The sequence below is a fragment of the Mesoplodon mirus genome, assembly GCF_964341445.2.
Source record: "Mesoplodon mirus genome assembly, chromosome: 3".
Lineage (NCBI taxonomy): Eukaryota > Metazoa > Chordata > Mammalia > Artiodactyla > Ziphiidae > Mesoplodon > Mesoplodon mirus.
In genome coordinates, this window is record NC_138978.1 from 171,954,863 (window position 1) to 171,975,528 (window position 20,666).

The following is a 20,666-nucleotide window of genomic DNA, read 5'->3' on the forward strand; positions in this document are numbered from 1 at the left end:
ACTTATTCCAACACACTTCATCTCAGGGATAACAGAATAAATGTCAGCACGGATCCAAACCCTGCAGAGGTCTGGTTAAGCTACAAGATCATTTTAGCTTTCCTTTTGCAGGAAGGACTCTGAACAGTTCTTCCCTGAAAAAAAAAAAAAAAAAAAAGGGTCCAACATGTAATTAAACTAGCATTCAGGAAGTTCTTCTTTACATCTAGCTTAAATTCCTCTTGCTACGACCTCAGTATATTTTCTGTTCTTTGGGGGAACTGGTACAGACAAGTATGACTGACCAACTCTTCCACAAAGAGAAAGCCAATATTCTAGTTACAGTTAACCCAAGATTTTATTTTTGCCAACACTTGAGTGCTTTTAAAAATTGTAACAGAATCTGGTGGTGGCCCTGAACTATTCCCCTCTGGGTAAGGGTCTGCTTCTCCTGGTTAGGGTTTGCATTTCTCCCATGGCTGGTGCTGTTCTAGGCTAGGCCACCTCCTCAAAGCAGGAGAGAGATTCAGTGGGTCATGTGGAAATATTCCCTGAGGTTATAGGCCACCACTTCCCCTTCCTGCTCTATTGAATGTAACGCCTAAGCTTGCCTCCCTGGCCAAGCCCTAGCCAGCCCCCGGGTTGGCTCTTTTGTGTGTCAGCCTATGACTACCTATCAAACACTTTCGGATCATGCCCATAAGAAAGTCCTGGGAAAACCTGTGGGCTGGGGTTCTGACTCATGCACCCCACCAACAATAGCAGAGGCAAACAAACAAGACATTTGGGCAGCAGTGTGTGCTGCCATAAGTGAAGATAAATTTAACTTTCAGCTTTGTAATGCTGACAAGGAACATGCCAAGAAACTCACTTTTCCTCAGAAGCAACTTGTTATTGCCAAATATCCTGTTCATTTGATTGGAGAGGAGGTTCCCTTTGTATTCTGAGACTCCGTCCTGACTGTGGATACCAGTTGAACAGAATCCACCCCAGGATGCAGGACAGAGATGGGGTGCAGAATGGAGTTGATGTTCCTTAGCTCTGGAGCATCGGGTAGATGCTGAATGATAACTGAGCAGTTAGCAAAAACACTGACACTAGTTCATCAGAGTTTGCTTTACCCTTCTTTCTCTGCCCCTGTATTTATTGGGCTTTAGAGAATAGTGAACTTGGAATTTAAAAGGCTTGAGTTTAACCCCAGGTCCTGAGTATATAGCTATGTCTTATTTTCCATGGCTTTAAAATGAAAATATCACCTGCAGAAGGTCTCTGCAGCTAATGTTGCTCCTAAATTGCTCTTATGGACCCTCAAAATATCCAAACCGAGAGACTCTAATACAGGGCTACTTTGTCATTTTTATAAATGTAATGTGGATACCCTCAAAGCTCCTGCAGTGACTATTCCAGGGGACACCGTTTATGTTGTATTCCACATGAATCACACCCCTTAGGGTTACATAATACTCTGGATACTATAATGTGATATTTGTACAAGAAATAGTTACTCTTTATTGATAAACTAACACAATTGTCTCAAATCCACGTAACAATGTTGCAAGAAGGAACTGTTATCTCCATTTTACAAATGGAAATCAGGGTCAGAAAAGTTCAATGTGTTGACCTCTCTTTCCCCCTAAGAAAGTAAATAGTTAAGGATGAGGAATAAGGCTTTGAAATCTGTTTGTCTGATTCTAAAATGTGGGCTTTTCCTACTACTCTATCAATATCAAATACCTTAGCAGTAAATGGGTATTCCCTCATCCATTCAACAGATGCTTATTGAATGTTGTTAATCATAACAGTCAACAACTACTGACCACACACTATGTACCAGGCTGAGGACACAATTGGGAACAAGACCAACTTTGTCCCTGCATGCGTGGAGCTTACTGGAAAGAGAAACATTAGGCAACTAAGACAATAGCTAATACATTTGGGTTTAATATGTGACATATGTTGTTCTACCTGTTTTACATATATTCATTTAATCCTCACACCAACCCTGTGAGGTAGATATTATTTTTCTGTTTTGCAGATGAAGAAGCTGAGGAAGAAGGATGGCTTGCCCAGGATTGCATAGCTGGTCAATGACAGATCTGGGATTAAAGACCAGGGAGTCTAGCTCCAAAGGGCACTTAACTACTAGCAATACTAACGATGATGTAAATCATTATTTCCTGACTACTGTAGTAAAGGCTATAAAGTAAAGGCATGGTGTGAAAGCATGTAATATTGGATTTATTTATTTTTATTCAAAGGGCATTAGTCTCAGTTTTTATTAAAATCCATACATGCATTTATAAAGAGAAAGAAGTTTAGGAATATGCGTGTGGGCATATTTTTTGTAAGGACTTTAAACATTTATTTATTTATTTATATTTTTTGGCTGTGTTGGGTCTTCATTGCTGTGCACGGGCTTTCTCTAGTTGCGGCGAGAGGGGGCTACTCTTCGTTGCGGGTCGCGGGCTTCTCATTGCGGTGGCTTGTCTTTGTTACGGAGCATGGGCTCTAGGTGCACGGGCTCAGTAGTTGTGGCTCACGGGCTCTACAGCACAAGCTCAGTAGTTGTGGCGCGTGGGCTTAGTTGCTCCACGGCATATGGGATCTTCCTGGACCAGGGCTCAAACCCATGACCCCTGCATTGGCAGGTGGATTCTTAACCACTGTACCACCAGGGAAGTCCTGTGTGTGTGTATTTTTTTTTTTTTTTTTTTTTTTTTTTTTGCGGTACGCGGGCCTCTCACTGTTGTGGCCTCTCCCATCGCGGAGCACAGGCTCCGGACGCGCAGGCCCGGCGGCCATGGCCCACGGTCCCAGCCGCTCTGCGGCATGTGGGATCCTCCCAGACCGGGGCATGAACCCGTATCCCCTGCATCGGCAGGCGGACTCCCAACCACTGCGCCACCAGGGAAGCCCTGTGTGTGTGTATTTTATATCAAATTCTTAATCACTATTTTCTAGGAGTTCAAGCAATTTTAAAATTTTTATTATTTATGATTTTTTTGTAATATCCAATTTTTAAAAACAAGAATAACCTATTAATTTTATCATTACAAAAAATGATAGAGCCCTTTTAATCTTGGGAAAATGCTATAAAAACTGGATTTTGATTAAGAAATTATTTAGTGGGGCTGAGGGAGGGAAAACTGATGTTCAAAGGAAAAAAAGTCACAATGACTCTTTCCATGATTCACCTCTGTGGTGAAAATAAATAAAAGCCACTAAATATTTCAACTAAATATTGAATAAGAGTCCTTCGGCTTCAGAAGATCTCACACTATACTCAAAGTTTTTAATTCAAAATTTAGATTTAAATCAAATAAGATAAATACCAGTAAGGGCCTACTCTTCATGAGAGGTATGTTATAAGGAAAGACCAAAGCCTTCTAAATCATTCAGAACTGGGTCCAAATCCTGACTCTTCCACTTCTGAATTAAATGAATTTGCCCCACTTATTTAATCTCTCTGAGGCTCAATTTCCACATTTGTGTATAAAACAGAGGATATGTCAGTGCTGCAGGGTTGTTATGAGATTAAAGTCCACCGTGAGATTAAATATCATCTACATAGGGTACCTGGCTTTTGCTCAATAAGTCATAATTTCTCTAATAAAGTAAACATTTTGTTTTAATATGAATGCTCAGGTTCATACCATAAAGTATTTCAACCCCTGCCTTTTTTAGTGAAATGTGTTATAAGCAACACTCAGTGCTAGTAAGAAAAAGAAGTCTAGAATGATATATGTATATACATGTGTGTATATATATGTGCTTATTTATATATCTAACTCTGCTACTATTATCTCTGGGTGTTAGGATTTCAAGTGAGTTTTTAAAATGTCTCCTTATTAAGGTGACTTCCATCTGTGCTCTTCTGGGAAGCCCTCCCTGGCCCTAGTCTGCTCTTTCAGGGCTGGCTCTGGGGGTGAGGGATGAAGCAGCAGCAGCAGATGGGTCAGTCTCTAGGGACATAGGGAACAGATCTTGAGAAAAAAGAAAGAGAAGTCTAGAATGTCCATCTGCAACATACATTTATTTGTTTTCAGACTCTCTTCCCCTGGAAAGTTTTAAATACTTTCTGTATCTGATAGGACATAGAACCAAATTTCTCCTACCAATACCTTTCCATGGTTACCCAGTGTGGTTAAGTGTATGTTTCAGGTGCTGGAGGTGGAGGTTGTCTTTTTAGAAGAAAAAGACAAAGTGCTCTGACTCCTCAAGGGCTGGAATCAAGGAATAAACCTCTGTTGCTGTAACCTGTGGAAAAGAAACCTATAAACCTAGTAAACCTAATGGCTCAGTAAATGACCCAATAAACCTAAGTTCTGAATTTTTTAACTTCAGATTTCCCCTAAATTTGCCCCATCTTAAAATGATTGACGGCTTCTTTTCTAGAAAGATAAAACCATTATCAAGCCAGAAGGCTGAGGCTAACATAGCTAGTCTTGATTGCTAATTACTGTTTGCACTTTTTCAAAGTATAAAGTACACATGAAAAAGGGTATAGGTCAAGAATGTACAGCTTGATGAATTTTCACCAGCTGAACACATCTGCGTAATCAGCACCCAGATCAAGAAACCGATCGTTACCACACCCGAGCAGCTTCCCTCACTACTTTTTTCAGTCATGGGTAACACCTTTCCTGATTTCCAACAGCACAGGTTGGTCCAACCTGTTTTTGAACTTTATCTACAGAATCTTTCAGCATGTTCTCTTTTTTTGTCTGTTTTCTTTTTTCACTCAGCATTTCATCTATGAGACTCATCCATATTGTTGTGTATAGACTGTTCATCATCATTGCTTTAGAGCAACCTGTTGTATGTGTAACATTTTTTGATCAGATATTTATTTTCAACACATAGAGTTAAAAATAATTATGCACTGGTGTTAAGGCTTTCTTTCTCCAATTTCCTAACCCCCCAACATGTAGTTTCCTAAAGGAGTTAGTCAAGGAAACTTTTCACTATAGAAAGGAAAATGTTGGATTCCCGTTAATTCTGCCTTGTTTAGATTTTTCCACAATGGGAGGTATTAACAGGGGAAGTGTAATGCTGCCTGGGGAAGACATCCACTGTTTGTCATCCAAGTTTGCCAGGCCAGTGTAACTGACTTCCCGTGTAGTTCCCGAGGCACTTGAAGACAGGAAAAGACGCTGCCGTCTCGTTGCTCCTGTAGAAGTGCCCAAACCAAAGCTGGAGCCAGGCCCAGGTGTGACGTGGTTTAAATTGGTCTCTGGTGCTGCCCCATCCTCCTTATCACCATCTTCAATCTCCTATGGCTCACTAACAAGTCTGTGATTATGGTCTTCTTCATGAGTAGATACACACCACCTAGAAATGACTTAACTCAGTAGTTTTCCATTATTTCACCACCTCCTATCAACTCAGTTGGGATTTTAGAGATAGTTTGAATAAGGCAATTTCCCTAGACCATGCTACGATCTTTTGTATGTAATTGTGTCTTTATGTCAGAGATACTTGGAGATCAAGTGTCTCCTAAGGAGAGGAATATGTGTTGACAAACCTAGTAAGATATAGGAGACCCTAGTGAGCATATGAATCTTTTACAGACAATGGAAAACAATTTGTCATTCCACACTAAAGAATGGGGTCTGCTAATACCATTCAGCATTCTTCTAGAATGGTGAGGTCAGTCATGTGCATGGAAATGGGAAGAGCCAGAAATCTGGTGCTCCCCTCTGTGTCTCCCTTGATCTGGTGTTATCATGGTCACAATGGGGAAACACACCTTACCTCACTCTTCAAAATACTGGTTGTCTCTTCCCCCTTTTTAGTTAGGTAGTTGTTTAATAAACTTGCCTTGTACAAAGCAGATTATCAACAACAATAATAATGTCTACCTTTCCCAGGGATGTTGGCACTTTAGCAGAGGATCCTGAATGCCCTAAATCTAAATCCAAAGAATAAGTGTCAAGTTTATTGGTTAGAATTAAAAAAAATAATAGACATTAGTTTCTAGAGCATTTGCTATGTGCTGGGTACTATGTGAAGCACGATAAATGCATTATCTTGTTTAATCCTCTTATTATCCTCATTTTATGACTGAAGCATTGAGCTCTAGTAAATTTCTGAAGGTCAGACAGCTGATAAGTGGCAGAATTGTAATTCAATTACAGCCAAGTCTGTCTGATCGAAGAGCCAAGTTCTCAATCATTACAACATAGACACTTTCTTTTGGATTGTGCATTTACTTCTCTGCTGTAACAATTCTGCTTTTTACTGCTTCCTGCCACTATTTTCTTTGCTCTGTCACATATTGCATCGAACTTGTTTTTTCTCACACCTGTCCCTGATGCCATATTCTCTTTTGTCTCATTGCACATAGCAAATAGCCAGTTGTATAAAATAGTCTCCTGATTTTTCAGGTTCATAAAGTAAAATACTTTCTAGAGAAAGGCTTTTCTCAGCTCCTGGCTTGGTTCCTGTTTATTATGAAGCATTTCTTATCCTTCCTATTTAGTCTCCATGATTTTTTTAAATCTTTTTTTTTGGCTGCAGCATGCAGCATGTGGGGTCTTAGTTCCCCGACCAGGGATTGAACCCACACCCCCTACACTGGAAGTGTGGAGTCTTAACCACTGGACTGCCAAGGAAGTCTCTAGTCTCCATGATTTTGATTTATTGATGTTCATTGTCATTCACAAACCTGAAAAGATAGTTTCAAGCATTGGTCTTAAATTACTTACTGAAGCTTCCTAGGGCAAGGACAAGGTAGCAGGCTAGATGGAGTGGAAGCCCAGAACTCCTGCCAGATGAGCTGCAGGTTTCATTAGCTAGGACTAGGGGTACAGATCTCAGATCCCATTTCTGAGGCATGGCTGTACATAGATGTTCCCTCCATGATGCATCTGGGTACTGAGGTTAGGCAAGAGGAGAAAGCCAGACTGTGGCAAAATCTTACTCACTTGTGATATAGGGTTGAGCCTTTGTGTCATTATTACTATAGTTACTGGAAAAAAAAACCCCACTGAAGTAATGGCGTTGGAGACAAGGAGATTGCTGACATTTTCTTTTATTGCACAATCTTCCTAGGAATCCTGCAACCTGACTGTCCAATCATGGAGTTTTTTAGAAACTGTGCTGGTCCAGGAAGGAGAGTTTTTTAGAGAGGCATCCCTGAAATTGCATCACAGCAACTGCCACCTTTGCCTAAACACAGAGCCCGGTGGTGCTGGCGTAAGTGAACACTCTACATGCACTTTGTTGCTGCTGCAGCTCTTAACTTGTACAGCTTTGTGTCCAAGTCATATATACTTTGTGGATATTTCAGAAGCATTTGTGGCTCCATACAGGTACACAGAGGAATGTGCAGTGGCTGAATTTTTGGCCAAATGGGGTCTTGGAAACCTGCATGGTGACATGGGAAGAACAGGGGCTTTGAAGTCAGACTTCACGACCTTGGATTTAAGAAGTGGTTCTAGTATTAGCTCTGCAGTCCTGGACAAGGCAACTAACTTGCTTAAGTTTCAATTTTATCATCTGCACAATGTCACTCACACATCCTATAATCAACATCGCATACTAGTATTGCTGATTTTAAGTCAGTTTCTCCCTCTAGACTAAGGTCCATAAGGAGAAGGATATGTCTTGCTCATTGCTACATTCTACCATGCCTAGTACACCGTCAGGCAAGAACTAGGTGATCAATAAACAGTTATTAAGTTAATAAGAAACTCTATAACAAAAAAAATATCTACTGGGATTTTTGTTAGAATTGGGATTATATAGAATTAGATTAATTTTAGGAGTATATATATTTTTATGATTCATAAACATAATATATCTTTTTGTTTCTGTAATGTTTTCACTAAGGTTTTATCTTTTTTTGCTACAAAGGCTCACACATGTTTTGTTAGGTTTATCCCCAGGTATGTGAAGTTTTTATAACACTGTAAAAGTCTTCTTATAAAAACACCAGATTTTCTAATTCTTGGGGTTGATGCTTAGAATTACAACTTAACTTTGTATATTATTTCTTTATTAAGTCACATTTTAAAGTTTTGTTACTAGTTCTAATAATTTATCTGTAGATTCACTGAGGTTTTCTACCAGACAATTACATCATTTGCAAATAAAGATTATTTTATTTCTTATTCTCCAGTCCTTACATCTTTTTTCCTTTTATTCCTTGTCTTTTTTTTAATTGAAGTATAGTTAGTGTACAATATTATATGTTTCAGGTGTACAATATAGTAATTCACAATTTTTAAAGATTATACTCCATTTATAGTTGTATAAAATATTGCCTATATTCCCTGTGTTGTACAATATATCCTTGTAGCTTATTTGATACATAATAGTTTGTGCTTCTTAATCCCCTACCCTTATATTGCCCCTCCCCACTTCCCTCTCCCTACTGGTAACCACTAGACTGTTCTCTATATCTGTGAGTCTGTTTCTTTTTTGTTATATTCACCAGTTCTTGTACTTTTTAGATTCCACACATAAGTGATATCATACAGTATTTGTCTTTCTCTGTCTGACTTATTTCACTTAGCATAATACCCTCCAAGTCCATCCATGTTTTTGCAAATGGCAGAACACATTAACAAACTGAAGAACAAAAACCATATAATCACCTCAATAGATGCAGAAAAAGCTTTTGATAAAATCAAACATCCATTTCTGATAAAAACTCTCCAGGAAGTGGACATAGAGGGAACATACCTCAACATAAGAAAGGCCATATATGACAAACTCACAGCTAATATCATACTCAATGGTGAAAAGCTGAAAGCATTTCCTCTAAGATCAGGAACAAGTCACGGATGTCCACTCTCACAACTTTTATTCAACATAGTTTTGGAAGTCCTATCCACAGCATCAGAGAAGGAAAAGAAATAAAAAGGAATCCAAATTGGAAAAGAAGTAAAACTGTCACTGTTTGCAGATGGCATGATACTATACATAGAAAATCCTAAAGATGCCACCAGAAGACTACTAGAACTCATCAATGAATTCAGTAAAGTTGAGGATACAAAATTAATATACATAAATCTGTTCCATTTCTATACACTAACAACAATATATCAGAAAGAGAAATTAAAAAAAAATACTATTTACCATCTCATCAAAAAGAATAAAATATCTAGGAATAAACCTACCCAAAGAGGTAAAAGACCTATACTAGGAAAACTATAAGACACTGTTGAAAGAAATTGAAGACAACACAGATGGAAAGATACCATGTTCTTGGATTGGAAGAATTAATATCATTAAAATGACCATACTACCCAAGGCAATCTACAGATTCAATGCAATCCCTATCAAAAGACCAATGGCATTTTTCAAAGAACTAGAACAAATAATTTCAAAATTTGTGTAGAAACACAATAGACCCTGAATAGCCAAAACAATCTTGAGAAAGAAGAACAGAGCTGGAGGAATCACTCTTCCTGACTTCAGACTATACTACAAAACTATAGTGACCAAAGCAGTATCGTACTGACACAAAAACAGACACATAAATCAATAGAACAGAATAGAAAGCCAGAAGTAAACTCATGTACTTATGGTCAATTAATCTGCAACAAAGAAGGCAAGAATATACAATGGAGAAAAGACAGTCTCTTCAATAAGTGGTGCTGGGAAAACTGGATGGCTACATGTAAAAGAATGAAATTAGAACATTCTCTATTCTTTGTTTTTTATTTCTTGTCTAAGACATATAGAACTATATTGAATAGAAGTGGAAATAATGGGATCCTGTCTTGTTACTGATCTTAAAGGGAATGTTTACAGTGTTTCACCATTCAGTATAATGCTTACTATAGATTTTCTTTGTAGATAACATTTATCACATTACGAAAGTTTCCTAACATTCTAATTTTTTAAAATAAATGGATGTTGAACTTCACTAAACATTTTTTTGTGTATTGAGAAGGTTACATTTTTTTCTTCTTTAATCTGTTAATATGAAGAACTACATAATTGATTTTCTAATGTTAAAACAGTTTTGTCTTCCTGGAGTAAATCCCAGTTGGTCATGGTGCATTATGCAACCTCTTCATTGTTTACAATAGGTCACAAAGGGAAAACTGAACTAAGGGAAGTCGAGCCACTTGTCCAAGGCCACACAGCCCAAGTATTTATAAAAAGCAGACTACTGAAACTTTGAAGTTCCGAGTAAGGTAGAATGGATAAAATGGATTCAACCCAAAAGGTGTTTAGCAATTACCAGCAGACCACTCCATTCAGAAAGAACCACTCTGCCCCTTGGATAATAACATCTAGAACTAAACTTGCCTTGCAGCAGTGGGACCCCAACATTTCATTTAGGGTCATTCAGGGTCCCCATCATCTCATAAGTAAATCCTCAGGGAGGCTATTAAATCTCTGAGAAAAACAATTCCCTCTTATCAAGGGCTAGGATCACAGAATTACTTGAGGATCAATAACTCAGACTTGATTTGATTACTTCCAGCTAAATGACTTTATACAGTTGCTGATTTTCTACTTCTTTATTATATTATGATCTATTGTTTAATGTCACAGCTGGAGTTTATATGTATTTCATTCAATGACCCATTTTGATAACCAAGATATTTGGGTGCCAAGTGTTCCAGAGTATATATGGAGTTTTCATTATTCAGGTTCATGTTTACCAGAATTCTCCTCTTTGAGTTTAACCATTTTCTAGCAATGTAGTCCCCAGAACTCAGTAATAAAATAACCTAATTTTCTAAAAGTGAGCCAACTGACCAATCCTGTAAAAGGCAGGCAAGCAGAAGCTGAACAACCACAAAAGCAGCAGCCACGAAACCCAGAGAGTAATCCATGTTTGTGTTTTGGACATCTATCTTTTCATTTGTTTTTCACCTCTGTTGAACCTGCCACCATTCATGCTTCACTGCCAGTGACTGCACCAAAGTCCCCAAGCTTGCAAAGTGGCAGGAGGTGACATCCAAGGCATCTTTATGCAGTGCCCCAATGTTTTGTGTTACTTTCTCAAAACATTACAGATTGGGTAAGTTCCATAGTAATCTAAGTCCTAAAAAGTAGAAAAATGAGATTTTTGTTGTAGCTGTTTACCAGCTTGGCCAAGTTTTTTAAAACTGATAAAGTGAGTATTAGAGAAAAAGTGAGGAAATGGACGCTTTCATATACTACTCGTGAGAGTTCAAATTAATACTTTTATCTGGAGGATAATGAAATAATATTTGTCATCATTTTAAGTGCAAATATACTTTGGCCTAGTAAATCCACTTCTAGAAATTTTCCTAGAGAAGTTATAGGACAAATGTAGGCAAAGATAAATATCCTAAGATGTTCTGCAGTGTTGTTTATAATAGTAAGATTTTCATCAATATGGGATATTTTAAATAAGTTATGGTGCATTATAAATGGAATATTATACAGCCCTTATAAAGGCTGAGGTAGGTATATATTTATTAACATGAAAAGATGTCCTTAGTATATGGTTTACTTTTAAGAACCAAAATATAAAAAATAAAACTTAAATCTATTTTTGTTGAAAAACTTTTTGTGAATATATGAATTAAAAAATTCTGAAAGCCTACCAAGTTAACAGTGGTTATCTTTGGGTAGGGTGATATAATGGATGATTTTCACTTTTTTTTTTGTCTTTCTGTATGGTATGGATCTTTTATAAAATAATACATTACTTTTATATTTTCATTTTAGCAAAATATTATTTTCCTGTGGAAACTGTTTTATTAATTACATTGACAGATGAACTAAAAAAGTATAGTTTTATTGTAATAACAAAGAGTAAAACAGCAAGCTCCAGCTATAGAAAGAGAAGAACACTTATTAAGCACAGTTTAAGTACAACTGAGTCACCCAAATTAAAATCTCAAATGACGCCTTTCCCCATCTCTTCATTGTTAAAGGAGAGCAAATCCCTAGGAGGCTATCATACATCTTGGTAAGACAATTCCCTTTTATTAGGAGCCAGGAGCATAGAATTATTTGAAGTGCTTTTTAAAGAGTTTAATGAAAAACTCACATTTTAGTGTAGTGCCATTTCAGCTGGACTTGAATTTGAATCCCATCTTTTCCATTTATTAGCTCTGTCATGTTGAGCAAGATATTTAACCCTCCAAGCTATAATTTACTTTTTATTTATTTTTATTTTTTATTTTTTGCGGTACGCGGGCCTCTCACGGTTGTGGCCTCTCCCATTGCGGAGCACAGGCTCCAGACGCGCAGGCTCAGCGGCCATGGCTCACGGGCCCAGCCGCTCTGCAGCATGTGGGATCTTCCCGGACCGGGGCACAAACCCGCGTCCCCTGCATCGGCAGGCAGACTCTCAACCACTGTGCCACCAGGGAAGCCCTGTAATTTACTTTTTAATAAAATGTGTATCATAATAATCTCTGAGTAGATGAGCCAGCTGTGCAGATTGGAACTAACCCATAAGGCTGTTGTGAGGATTCAATGAGATACAGCTTTTAAAATGCTTAGCATAGGGTCTGGCCCAAGAATAGGGGCTCTATTATAGTAACTCAAAAATGTAACACTATCTCTGTTTCACTTCCTCAGCGACTTTGAAAGAGTCTATGAGTGGTGTTCATGTACAAACAGGTCACCAATTTAATTGTCTTTCTAGCGTTCAGCTGTGGGTGATAACACTTTTGTGGTTATCACAGACTTACGGTGATCAAAGGGCCCCAGACACAATATGTTCTTGGAAGGATAAAAATACTTTTAATACAAAAACCACTTCCTAATTCATCTGCTGAGTTTAGAGCATTTTCTGTATGTGCATGTCCAACCACTGAGCTTGCACAAAAGAATCTAACTTATTCTATTCAGCTCAGTGGTCACCTCCTCTAAGCATCCTTTCCAACCACCTCTCCACTGCTGTCATCAGACTGAGTCAGATATCTTTTCGTGGAGCTCACACAAGAACATGTGTGTATACACCGTGTCCTCCATATTGTTACAATTATGTTTCTCTACCCATCTCTTCACTTGTCTTTGAGCTACGTCAGGGCCGGGACTGCGTCTTATTCATCTGTGTGTCTTCAGAGAGTAGCTTAGAAGATAGCGCAGAATGGGCCATAACAAAAATGTGTAGGACAAATAAATGAAACTCTGGTTGGGGCTAAGTGGGCATAAATGGGGTAATATGGAATGTGTCCTGAGAATCTAATTTCTATTTAAGGTTATGTGTGTAGATAGTTTTGTGAAGGTTCATGTTTACTGTTTGAGACCTTGGCCAATGACTGATTCCCTTGCCTTTCCTTCCCTTTCAAAAACTGCAGAGCAAAGATAGAGAAACAAAATGCTTGAGTATAATACCACAGACCAATTTAAATAGAATTTCAGTGGGAAGAGTTAGCAGTTCATGAAATTTGTGTAGGGTATCTTCCAAAAGCTATGTGGGGAGAGTTGACATCTTTGTCCATGACTATGTCAGCCATCAGGGGAGTGACAGACACTTAGGGTTTTTTTTTTTTCGTTGTAACTAGAGCAGAAATATTGTATCAGAAAGGTTTATGATATATTATCAAATGACAAAAGCTTTGTGCTGAATATACAATGTGATTCCAATTCCATTGGTGACAGTACTTTGGATAATTTTTTCCCTACTCTATGTTTTTCTTTTCTTTACAACAAACATGTATTACATTAACAGTGAGGGGGGAAAGATATATGTTCTTTTTTTGAAGTTCTAACTTGTCATCCTACAGACTATTCTGTAGAAAGTTCCCTAGTCTTCTATGAGTAGAGGACCAGCTGTGCAGGTGGAACTTCCCTTAGAATTAACTGCCTTCTATTTGACTAGATGACAGATGCTACACATGAAGGTACCACCTTAACATGGCCTGTGGGACCCGACATGGTCTGGGTGCTCCCTAACCCAGCTTCCTTCCCAACCCTCCAGCCACTGTGGCTATCTGGTAGCTCCTGGGCTACTCCAAGCCTCAACTGGCCTAGAAAGTTTCCCCACATCATTTTTTTTCTTCTTGCATTTAATTGTGTGATTTTAATCTAATATCCAATGCCCCACCTCTAAATAAAACAACTCTGAGTTCCACAAAGGTTTTGCTCATTATTGAATCCCTAGTGTTAGCTCAATGCCTGAAGCCTTGAAGGAGCTTTAATATTTCCTGTGTATATGAATGCACCACTGAAATAATATAAATAGAATTCAGAGAGGAAGATGGGAGGGGACACTTTTATTGTGTCTACCCAGAGCCATCCATCTAATAAATGAATCAACAAGTATTTGTTGGGTGTCTATTTACCCTCTGCTAGATATTACAGGAAAAGCAAGACTAATATAAAAAGGGGCCCTGCCCTTTGGGAATTTCTAGTACAATATGAAGAGATGAGAAAACATGATATGAAACAGAGAAGTAACACTACTAATTACATTATATTAGAATCATCCTGTTTTTAGTGGCCACATAATTAGAAACAATATAGATTTTCTACATAGACTAAATCCATTCAAGCAAATGGTATTCAGCCTGAACAGCCTTTAAACAAAGTCAATGGTATTTTCCTTCCATTCCTATTCCTTGGAATCCTTTTCTACTCCCCTCACACTCCCTAAAATTTAACATTATCCCACTTAAAACACATTGTTGGTAGAACCTAGGATCTACATAGCACCTTCCCTCATATCCATCTGAGAAATTTTTTTTTAAAATAAGGCAATGTAAAGAAGAGGATCTGGAGAGTGAAAATAAGAACAGGAGGAAGTGGAGGCAAGTCTTAGAAAAATAATAGCTAGCACATCCACGGCACTTGCAGTGTCCCAGGGAGTGTTCTGAGCACTTCACACGTATATCCATATAACTGTCCAAACATTTCCATGTGGTGATAACTGATGACTATTATCCTTATTTGTTAACACAGCTGAGGGAACTGAGTCACAGGAAGATAGTAACTTGCAAGGTCACACAGCTTGTAGGCGGTGGAGGCAGGCAGTCTGGCTCTAAACCTCTGCATCATGCTGCCCAGAGTCCCCTGTGCTTTCCCCTCTCTCAGCATCCCTTGTCCTCCTGCTACCATTCCTCTATCACCGCCTCCGTCACCAGGCTTTCTATTTCTACCACGTATTAATCCTTTCCTCTTTGTCCCAAATTCCCAAGTGCAAATGCAGGCCCAAGCTCTTTAAATCATCTTTATCTTTGGACTTCCAGATTTTTCCATTTTATCCCATTTTTAATCGATCCATGAGATGCCTGTTTACAAGCTATGATAATCATGGAGTGAATGAAGAAAACACCCACTACTGCACAACTAGAATTCCAAGGGGATAAATTGGAGTTACGGTTTTCTGACTTGACACTAAATGCTTGATACTTGATGTTGCTGTCTGATGGCAAATCTGAAAAGTAATAATAATAGCCTACATTTGTTGAGTGCTAACTGTGGACCAGATATTGTTTCAAGCACTCGCCACATATCAATTCATTTAATCACATAACAGCCCTGTAAGAGAAGTTCTGCTATAATCATTCTATTTCACAGTTTAAAAAAAAAGGTGTAGAGAGTTTAAGTAGTTTGGCTAAAGGAGAGCCACACATGGAGCCAAGTGGGGTCTCTAAACCACTGTGCCACACAGCCTTTTACTTCCCCACACTAACCATTTTTACATCTTTTTTCTGATTTAAGAAGCAGAGGTCCCTTTCTAATAATGACCCATGTCTGTTTTATATTTTCACTCCCAAAGTCCTTCCAACAACCCCTCCAATTGCCAGAAAACCCTCAGTGGCTTTCCCTTTCCCACCTAATTATTTTTTGTTACTATATTTGTCCCTTATCCGTCAGAAGCCTGCTGGAATAGAAAACATTCACTGAGACTTCACAGTAACTGGAAAACTTACACTAAGACATTATGATGAAGACAAAGTGAATTTTCCAATATATGACCTTAAATTGGAGCTCATATTATCGTCAAAGGAAACCTGACCATTGCGGGTTCCTACCCTACTCAGCCTGGAATGTCCAGGAGTGATTCGCACTCACCCCTGTCTGTGGACCACCTCCCATGGAAGTCGGAAAACCCCCCCGGCCCGCCTCCTCGGTGACTGTTATTACTAAGCTGCCAACACTGCTCCTGTATTATCTACATTCTAACTTCATGGGAAGGGCTGTGGTGACTTTCAGGAAAGTGAATAGGAAGTTGCTTTTCTAAACAGCCTGACAGCTGAGGGGAGGCAGCAAGACTATAAGAAGTCTGGGCTGCACAGACGGCAGTAAGCTGGCTGTGTCACAGAGGAGATGGTAAGTTCATTTCTCTTTGCTATGGAAAGTGGTTGAGTTGAAGCGGTTTGGAGCTGAGTCAGGCAGGTAAAGCTTCCGAAAATGAGGAAGAGCAGTAATCATGGAGCTTTATGTTGAGTAGCCCTTCAGAGTTTGTAAGCATTTCAAAACCTGCTGTCCACTTTGACCCTCCCCACATGCTTGTGAATTGCTATGTCCATGTTACAAATGAAGCTGCCGTGTCTTACAGAGAGGCTAGGTGTTTTACCTAAGGTACACTGTTAGGCTTGATGTTGTCTGGATCTGAACTTCCGTCCTGTGACTCTACAGCTGCTGTTTTTCCTAGCAGGGCTTACAGGGACTCTCTTGGAGCAAACCTTGGTTAACCCTCAACCCCCTTCTCCAGGATTGCTCTTCTGTCTGGGTTGAATGCAAGGCTGAGCAAGTGCCCTGGGACAAGACTACAGTTAAATGTTTTCTCATCCCCAGCTCGCCTATTTCTTTCTCTGAGCCCTAAGAGTCTTCTGGGACTAATGTGGAGTATTCACACAGTTCCCATTTCTGCTTCAGCTCTCAGTCTTGTTAGTGACTCAGTTTCCTCATCTATAAAATGGACAGAATAATAGTACTCTACTTTGTAGCATCATTGTGAGGATTAAATAAGTTTACACTGAAAAGCATTTAGGTATGAGCCTGGCACATAGTTGTGGATTAGTAAATGTTAGCTGTTATTGTTACCAAAAAGAGAAAATTCTTGGGGTTTAGTGGGATTTGGGATCCAGGGAAGATCCAAGGAAAAAGGCTTTCTTGAACTCATTAACATTACCCTAGATAAGACACACACAGAGTTTTACCCTCGACTTACGAGGCATATCTCATACAGTCCTAGGGTCTACAATCCTGCAGTCTGTGGCTAGAGAGGAGCCAGACTGTCCCTGTTTTTGAGTCCCTTTCTATGGGATACCAGAAGAAAGGAGCACTTATACCCAATTCACTCCATCTCTTTGCTTTATTATAGTACAATTTTCAAATACTGGTAATGAGAATTTTCCAGGTTGGGGAGAATAGGGATAAAAGGACGATGAAAAGAAGAGGAAGGAGTCTGAGTCTGTCCTGAGTTTGAACTCCAATGATGTAAGAATGTGGTTTACTTTTGTCTTATCTCTTGCATAATTTTCCTGTATTGGTCAACTTAAATGAATGAACAGTTATTTCTTTCTTCCGTCTATTCTCTTTGGGATCCTCCTCTATTTTAAAGGAATGTTACCAGATTGAATCATGGAGTTCTTTGAGATTCTGACAAAAGGTACAACTCCTTTTCGCAGATGAAAATGCAGACATCCACATAAACACTGAGCTTTATGTATAACTGCAGGGAGTCCCCAGACATTACCTATTTTTCAAAATGTAATTAAGTTGTTCCCGCTCTCCTGGGCTGGCTGCTAGCTCTTAGAAAGTGCAGTTTCAGAATTTTGTAAGTGGAAGCTTATTAATCAAACCCTCAAACATCAGAGTGACTTACTACATAACAGGCAGTACTGGGAAAAGACTCTGGACCTGACCTTAGAGGGTAGGCACATGATGTTTCATAAGTGGAATTTATTATTACATTGTCTTCTAAGTGACTCATTTCTCTGTTTGAAAAGCAAAACAGAAATTTTATAAAGTCAAATACACAAAATGAATCCTTTATGTTTGTAGAGATATAGCTCAGCCATGGTCCAAATGGCTTAAAAATTCTTTTAATATGCTACTTTATATTTAATGCTAATATTTCATCCTAAATAACGGTGATCAGGAGTCTAAATACATATATATGTGTGTGTATATATATATATATATATATATGTATACTTTGATTCTTAGTGTTGATGTTGTACTGGGCTCCTCTTCATGTCTTTATTTCTATTTGCCATTTGGCTTATAGACCTCTTTGTTTCACTGTTTCATTTTCTGCCTTTAAGCTGAGGCCACTGATATCTGTGCTATATTACCACCATCACCCATAAACTTAAGGGAAATAATATGAAATCAGTTGTACTGCCTTGAAAATCTAGACTCTGCCACCGACAAGTTGTATAGTTTTGTCTCTTCAATGACTCTCCTATCTGCCTTCACCCTTTGTATTCTCATTGACCCTCTTTAATTTCCTTTCTTTCCCATAAGAAATTTCTAAGATAAAACAAACTGATTTTGTAGATATTATAATATCCAACATTTGCAAATATTTATTCGGTGCCCCACCATGCACCTAGCAGTGTGCTAGAAGTATATGTAAATAAATGTTGAAGAGAAATCATTTGTTTAAAACCACCTGTAGACTTGCTGCTTTTTAATTTGAAAGGCTACAGATTATAAATATTACCTCAAATTACAAAAAAGAAACACCATCATTAGATGCATCTATTCAGGAAGCTTCTCTGTTCAAAACCCTGGCAATTGGATCCCTTCTGCAACCGTCATTTCAAACTCACAAGATCTGACTCCAGACCAACTTCTTTTCAACTAACCTCTAGGACTTCCCAATTTTCAGCAGCAATCAGACCACATCACTACCTCTCTTAAAATCTACTTGCTGCTCCATTTGTCTTGCACTTAGAACAAAAACCTCACCCCCTTGTTTTAGTTCCTAAAGCCCAGAGTGATCTGTCCCCAGCTTCATCTCATACTCTTCTACCCTTGCTCACTGCATTCCAGCGACACTGATGTTTTCATGTTCTTTGAACACTCCACATTTTCCTTCCACCTTAAAGCCTTCACATTAGCATTTCCTTCTGTCTTTAATGCTTTTCCTCCTGCTTCTCACTGGTTTCTTCTGGTCATTCTGCTCTCAGCTTAAATGCCACCTTTTTAGAGAGGTCTTCCCTGACCTCCCTCCCTGCCTAATGTAAGCACCCTGTCACTCTATCACATAACCTGGCTTTAATTCTCTACCAAGCACTTATCACTGTCTTCTATTTTTTATGTTTACTCGTTCAGTACTGTTGTGTATATATTGGTGTTTGTTTCATTGTCTGTCTTCCACAGAATGTACATTTCATGAGGAAAGGAATCGTGTCTTCTTTTATCATTTTAATTGCCAGTGCCTATAACAGTGCCTGACACATTGTAGGCACTTAATAAATCGATAGTTATTGAAATAAATAATGGGAAAGGACACAGGCAATAACAAGGGCGTGCCTATCTTGGGGCGGGGAGGAAGGGATTGGTAATAGGGAAGGCTCCTTTGAGGAGGAGACTCTTGGACTTTTAGAGCTAGGCATCCACAGAAGGAGAGGGCGCTCTGGGCATAAAAAGAACATGGGGAATATACCGTGCATTCTGGAAAGTACAAGATGTCGTGTTATAAATGCACCGTAGAATTGTGGTGGGGGCAGGGTGTAATTGAGGTGTAATGGCAGGAGATGGGACTAGACAAATAGGAAGAAGCCTCATCTTGAAGAGTCTCACAGTGTCATCTTAAGGAGCTGGTATGTACTGCTCAGGGAGTAGGAACAGCTGATGGATTTTAAGTAGTGAAGCAATATGATCAGATTTTGTGTTAGGAATATTATTCAGACAGCATTAGAGATAAAGAACTGGAGATGGGTAATCTTGAGAAGAAGTGACCAGTGAGAAGATGATTTCTCTGGTCCAGGAAGGAAATGATAATGTCTGAATTAGTGCTGCAGCAATAAAGTGGAAATCTGGAGAATGGCCAGGTATCTCATCAGAAGGTAAAGTCAATAGGATTTGATGGCAGATTGATGTGAAGGGATCCTCGGTGTTCCCTCCCTGGTCCCACCTGATGGAGGACTTCAGGGTCTCTGTGGGCAGGTAGGTTATGGAGCTCGGGTCAGTGATACTGTCTGTTCATAAGAACATGCATCCCTTATATGAGCCTTCTTCGGTGCTGGAGCCTTTCAAAGGGACACACCCACTCCAGAGAGTTACATGGAATTTGCCTTCACCTCTCCCTCTTCTAAGAGCTGCCGCTATTTGATGCTTCTCCAGGCTTTCCTGAGACACACCAGCTATGGTAAGTCCTGATTCCCCCACTTCTCTTCCACTTATCCCCATCTGCCGCCCGCATGGAGTTTAAGTGAGTGAGTCCTTCTCCGTTGTTCTCTCACATGGGATGCGAGCCATCATGCCCCTTGTTTCTCTCATACTCAAAGAGAATGAGACCAAGTGCCGAGAACATATTTTTTTTTGCACAGCCGTATTATATTCTTCTACCTAATAATACACCTTTACATTTGATACGATCGCTGCTGTAACCATATTGTACTTAGTTCTAATTATCACATATTTCTCCAACATTTTCCCATTCAGCACGCCTCTATCTTACTTTTAGTCATTCCCTTGCCATTTTTCACTTATTCATTCATTCATCTATAACATATTTATTAAGGATTAAGCATCTGCTCTGTACTATGGCTGGGATTCAGACATGAGTAAGTCATATCCCTTGCCCTAAGAAACCTCTGCCAGCAGCTGCC

At 39.0% G+C, this 20,666-nt stretch overlaps 1 protein-coding gene across 3 annotated transcripts in view; it reads left to right on the plus strand.

The window, feature by feature from the left end:
- The first annotated feature begins 16,199 nt into the window (after nt 1–16,199).
- SELP (selectin P) overlaps nt 16,200–20,666 on the plus strand; it is a 41,052-nt gene continuing 36,585 nt past the window's right edge. For 2 of the 3 annotated variants that reach the window (XM_082615545.1, XM_082615547.1), the window contains exon 1: nt 16,200–16,206. In XM_082615545.1, the coding sequence (XP_082471671.1) occupies nt 16,204–16,206 (3 nt within the window). In that variant the 5' untranslated portion in view covers nt 16,200–16,203. Of the gene's footprint in view, nt 16,207–19,878; nt 20,204–20,666 lie in introns of those variants that run through there. The other variant, XM_082615546.1, reaches the window with a different exon arrangement.